The 5,921-nt window shown below is 36.8% G+C and overlaps 1 protein-coding gene across 1 annotated transcript; it reads left to right on the top strand.

Moving 5' to 3' along the window:
- Positions 1–3,873: 3,873 nt before the first annotated feature.
- On the top strand, positions 3,874–5,637 carry LOC111888462 (60S ribosomal protein L24). The gene is made up of 5 exons (XM_023884633.3): positions 3,874–4,013; positions 4,726–4,801; positions 4,898–4,999; positions 5,091–5,239; positions 5,327–5,637. Exons 1-5 carry the CDS (start codon positions 4,003–4,005, stop codon positions 5,475–5,477), a joined length of 489 nt encoding a protein of 162 aa, XP_023740401.1. The 5' UTR covers positions 3,874–4,002; the 3' UTR covers positions 5,478–5,637.
- The last annotated feature ends 284 nt before the right edge of the window (positions 5,638–5,921 follow it).

Genomic DNA, 5,921 nt, shown 5'->3' with positions numbered 1-5,921 from the left:
GTAGTGAAGCCGATCACGATTCTTAACATGAAAATTAAAACTTTGTGTAATAAGGTGGTGAACCTAGTGAAGGTGCAATGACAACATCGTAAGGGCTCTAAGTGGACATGGGAGCTAGAGGACGAGATGAAAGAGCACAACCCAGATTTATTCGCATCAGCGAACTTCGAGGACAAAGTCTAATTCAAGTTGGGGAGATTAGTAACACTTGGTCCAGGGTATTTTCCTTTTTAACCCTTGAAACAAATTTATTTTTAGAAGGAGTCCCCATATACGTTAAGCATACGTTTATGTATGCTTAGCGTACATGGGCGTGTTTGGAAGCGGGAACCTGAGCCACGTACGCGGGGGCATACGATGCGTACGCAGGGCGTACGTGGCCAATGCTAAAACCATAATTTTAGGGCATGAGTCGTATTTAAGCTCACTTATGACTCTTGGACCCTCACCCTTATCAGACTCCACTACTTATTAACGTCCCTAAAAGCCTAGTTTGATCTTGAGAGTGATCTTTGAGCTTGAAAGTAACTTTGGTGGCCTTTTTGGTGTGTTTGCAAGAAGAAGAACTTGGTGTGCAAGCATTGGATGTTGTTGAGCTTCAAGATCTTGAATCTGCGTCATCTTAGGAAGCTTTTGAAGGTAAAAAGCTCATACATTGTTGTTTCTTTTGATAACTAGAGTTACGGTTTGTTTATGAGTTCTCTTAGATTCTCTTCAGTGAGTTTGGGCAACTCTAGAAGCTTGAAATGCTAGATATTAGTCCCTTTGATGTGTTAGAAGCATAAAATGTTATCTTGGTGGTTGTTATGACACAATGCATGGATTTAGAACCTTAAAGTGAGTCTTGATAGACAAAATTGGATGTTGGACTCCTATAAGACATGCAAAGTCATAAAGTTGCAAACTTTATGCCCTAGGACCCTTTTAATGAACGAGATCTGAAAGTTGGATTAAGTGACAACATGGATTACGCACTAAATGGCTGAAAGTGCTCAACAACTCAGTACGTCGAGCACACTAAGATATATGTAACGCGTAATGCTTGGGACCAAGTACACCAAACATAATGGAATTACGCCGCTCGTACGCGCCTGTGGGCTTTTTGTCAATTGTTGGACTTTTGTGGCTTTTGGGCCTTAGCTAGTTTTTTGGGCCTTGGCCTGTTTAGGGTAGGTGGACCTCAAATTTTTGTTGTGGGCCTTAAGTGTTATGAGATGGGCCGTTTGGGCCTTAGGGCCCATTAGTGTGTTATGGCCAGGGTTGATTAAGTCCGTTATGGGTAAGGTGAAGGGGCCCTGACCTTAAGAATTGGATTGAAATTTAGGCCCACAGTTATGATTGTTAACTCATTCCTAATTAGGGTAATTTGTATATGTTTAGTGTGGGATTTTTCGGATTAGTAGTCGAGCAGTTAGTATTTATCAGGAGACCGAGGTGAGTCTCCTCCCTGTATCCATGGGTCGAAGGCACCAATGCTGGCCCATTATTCGGTTATGTAGAATGGTAGCTGTTGTGTGACATTTATATTTGTGCTTGTATGATCGGGTTGAAATATACCCCAGGGCGGGGCCCATTATGGCATGTCGGGTTGAAATATACCCCAAGGTGGGGCCCACTATCATATGATCGGGTTAAAATATAACCTAGGGCGAGGCCCCAAGGCGGGACCCATACTTGCGTATTGGGTTGGAATATACCCCAAGGCTAGGCCCAATTGTATGTTTGGTATGTGGGTCTTTGGGAAAACTCACCAAGCTTTTGCTTACAATTTGTATTGTGGTTTAAGGTACTTCCGGTACTAAAGGGAAGGGTCCAGCATAATGACGCAATATTCACTCCCCACTATTTTATGCACTTATTGATATTGTCACTTTGATGATTTGATATGATGATTATGTAATGGATTTTTGGAACAAATTTATGATTGCAAATCTTAACTAAAATGGAAAAAAAAAGATTATCTTGGTTTTGGGTTGTTACACTAATTTAATGTAAGGTTAGTAATGTTTTTGTGTATGTTTTGAACCAGTTATGACATCCTAATTTTTAATAATCAATGAAAAACATTTTCTTCATAAATATTTTTTATGGGACCAATTCCACATTTATAAAGACCACTGATGTAAAATAAACATAAATAATTTTTTTTTAAAGTGACATTAAATTTGGGGATGTCGCAGCCACGGCCTCCGCCAGGTCTTCCGTTGCGCCTATGGCGACCACCGCCCCTACCTTTACGACCTCCTCCACCTCGACCGGAAGGATTGTGAACAAAGTTATTGGCGAGTATGGTAGACATAGATGAGGTATTTGAGAATTGGGAAGTGTCATTGTTGCGTCGATCATGTTCGATTAAGCGTTGTTCTTCAATTCCAAGCATTACACGTGTATTGGAAAAAGAGGAAGAGGTTTCGTGTGGCAAATTTGACTAGCAATATATCCAAATTTAGGAGTCAATCCATTAATGGTGTAAATAACCAAGTTTTTTTCTGGTACTTTCGCAGCAAGGTTTTCCAAGGAATCTGCAATAGTTCTTATCTTTGTGCAATATGCATCAACAGTTGAATCGCCCATGGTTATGGAGCGAAGTTGGGTATCTAATTGCATGGGTCGTGAATCCGCGTTTAACCAGGGGTTTCAAGTTGAGTCCACAATCCTTACGCATTGGATTTAATCTTCAACGACATTTGAAGCAACGGTGGTGATAACATCATGTACATCCAACTATTGACTATGGAGTCAATACATTTCCATTCTTCCATATTAGAGGAGGCAGGGTCCTTCGGTGGTTTGAGATGATCTAAAACCCTGAAACCACAACAATGAGTCTCAAAGAAGAGGGATTGATGCATGTATGTTTGAGATCTCATAAGGTTTCTCGGTAATGGGGATGCCTTTGCTTGTGTGTCTTGTCATCGTGTGGAAAGAGAAGACAGAGGGAAGAAAACGAGACAAGCAGGATAAGAGATGTGCCAAACAAAGAATGGATAGGCGGCACTAGGGTTAAGATGAGATGGCGGAGACGATAGATTTTGTATTACCGCTGTGATACCATGTTAACATGAATAAACTTGTGTGTTGCCCTCATCTCATTAATGAACCAATATGAATATTAATCTACTCTAATAAATGAAAGTTTTTTGCTGCATGTCCTATTCTTCTTCATCTGGACACATGACATTTTCTAAAATTTTTAAATTTTCTATTTTCTACTTGTCTTTTCATTGTATTTTTCATTTTATTAAATTAAAATTCCACATTTAATATGTAAGGTAATATATATGTAAGGTATTTATTAGAAACAGTTTATATATGTAATGTATTCAATACATTAAAGCCTCAATAATTTTAATAATTCAAAAAATTCTTATTTTTCTTATAAATTCAAAAATTTCAAATTGTTAAAATTTTATATTTAATTTTTTTAAATAAACCCATGTAATACATGGGTCTCACACCTAGTATGCAAGATACAAAAAACATGGACCGGACCACATACATACAAAATACGAGAGAACTAGGCATAAATACATGATACAAATATACGTACTAGATTACTAACAATGAACTTTATTTTTATCAAAAAAAATGATTTTTTTTCTTTCAAACCCCCTAAAACGATATTCGCTGCAAAATACAAAGTTAGGAATCTTACAAACTAAAAAGGTTGGAGTAGAAATGTAATTTTTACATTTTTACATGACCACGAAAACCATTTACGCACTTTACTTTAAAAAACATTTATTGGTTTCTTTATGTCACCTCCAGCTAAATAAATAAATTAAGAAAAAAAATAATAATTGAATAACAGGATAGAAACTCCGAAACACTAAACTGGAGGGACTAGAAATGCATGTTTTGTTTCGTGGAGTAGGGTATATGCCCTATTCAAAACCCTTTCTTATACTCTATGACCAAATTGATGCTGTATAAGAACCAACCGAATTAGGGTTTCTAGGGTTTTATTTATCGAAGACAAAGAAGTTTGCTGCTGCCGCCGCCATGGTGTTAAAGTAAGATTCCGTCTATGCGTTAATTTTATTCATCCTAATTGCTCGTCGTCTGTATATGCAACTGTTAAGCGTTTGATGTGTTGATTTGTAAATGGAAGAATGTGACCAATCTCGCTAGTCGCTAGACATTTGGCTAACGTTCATTTCGTCAACAAGGTTATTAACATTGTAAATGTGGTCATAGTTCATATTAGTGTTTTCAATCCATCCTATTTGAACAAAATATGCTCAAATTAAAGCTTTAAATCCGATCGTTGCAGCACTCAGCTATACTCTATTATTCTGAAGATTTAATGATTTATGCCTTTCATGGATTTTTTTCACGGAATCTAACGAACTTGTTTCATGTTCATAAGGATACAATTTTTGTTCAATTCACATGAGCAGTATGCTTTTATAAGTGTTCATTGCATCAGCAAATGATAAATGTTATCTAGATGGATTAACTATACGGTTTTGACGTTATAGAGATAGAAACACCGGTCAAGTCTCTCTTTTCACACATTCGTGCTTCTTCACGAGAATTACAGTGTTTATGAAAATATCGGATTATACATTTTTGTTAAGATTTTAATCGTGAGTGCTATATCTCCAATCATTTAATCTGAATCTATTTGGTTTATGAAAGTCATTGTGATCCGTATATTTTTATTTTCCTTAGGGATTCTTTTGGGCTGTCTTAGAATTTAACCTTGTCTATCTGTAACAATAGGACCGAGCTCTGCAGATTCAGTGGCCAGAAGATTTATCCTGGAAGGGGTATTAGGTTCATTCGATCAGACTCTCAGGTATGGAATTAGTTTAAAACAATGTGTGATTTAGCTTTTATACATCTTTATCTTTAACTTGTTTCCTGCAACGAATTTGCATATTGTCAATTTTAGGTCTTTTTGTTTGCAAATTCCAAATGCAAGAGGTATTTCCATAATAAACTGAAGCCCTCAAAGCTCACATGGACAGCCATGTACCGAAAGCAACATAAGAAGGTGAGAAATCCCATCAGTCAACAATAATGATTCTCACTGTATTTTGATAAAGTTACTAATTTGCCCCTTCTTTTTGTTTGAAACCTAACAGGACATTGCTCAAGAAGCTGTGAAGAAGAGGCGTCGTGCCACAAAGAAGCCTTACTCTAGGGCTATTGTGGGAGCCACATTGGAAGTCATTCAGAAGAAAAGAAGTGAGAAACCTGAAGTTCGTGATGCTGCTAGGGAGGCAGCTCTTCGGTAAGATAGCTTTTTTTTTTTTATGACATTAATTGTTTTACCAATTTGGTATAACTAAATATGTTATTATTTGTAAATGAAATGAAGTGAAATCAAAGAGAGGATCAAGAAAACTAAAGATGAGAAGAAGGCAAAGAAAGCAGAGGTAGTATCGAAGCAAAAGACACAAGGAAAGAGTGGAAATGTGGCTAAAGGAGGTAAGGGACCTAAGATTGGAGGTGGTGGTGGGAAACGTTGAAGTTTCATATTTGCTACCTGCTTTTTTTTTTTACATGCTAGGAGACAACTTTTGAATGTTTGTTACTTTTTATGTCGATTCCATTGAGACATTCTTTTTGTTCAGATGTTTGTTACCATTTACAATTTCCAATATCAAAACAATATCTACTTTTGAACCACACTGCTTTTGGTATGAATTAGACTGGAACTGATATCAATGGTGTTAATGATACAAACTGGAATTTATTATTTGGTCCATCTAAAAAGGTTGCATAAGTCGTTGAAACACCATGAGTACACATACATCACATGTTGATGCACCTCCCTAACATGGGCAACCTTTCTCGTTTTTGTTTAATGACCTTAATGGGTTAAATATTTAATTTGGACAACTATATATTGTTTCATTTTTATTTAATCTAAACAGAATGACTTTGTGGGTTAAGCAAAAACCCTAGTCTTA

This window comes from Lactuca sativa, chromosome 2 (genome assembly GCF_002870075.4).
Source record: "Lactuca sativa cultivar Salinas chromosome 2, Lsat_Salinas_v11, whole genome shotgun sequence".
NCBI lineage: Eukaryota > Viridiplantae > Streptophyta > Magnoliopsida > Asterales > Asteraceae > Lactuca > Lactuca sativa.
Note: the sequence above shows the minus strand (reverse complement) of the source record. Positions and strands in the feature narration are given on the sequence as shown.

Bases quoted from the DNA above. Each gene is read 5' to 3' on its own strand.
- LOC111888462 (XM_023884633.3), top strand. The intron at 5,000-5,090 runs GTGAGAAATCCC...GAAACCTAACAG, and splicing joins ACCGAAAGCAACATAAGAAG to GACATTGCTCAAGAAGCTGT. The intron at 5,240-5,326 runs GTAAGATAGCTT...AATGAAATGAAG, and splicing joins GCTAGGGAGGCAGCTCTTCG to TGAAATCAAAGAGAGGATCA.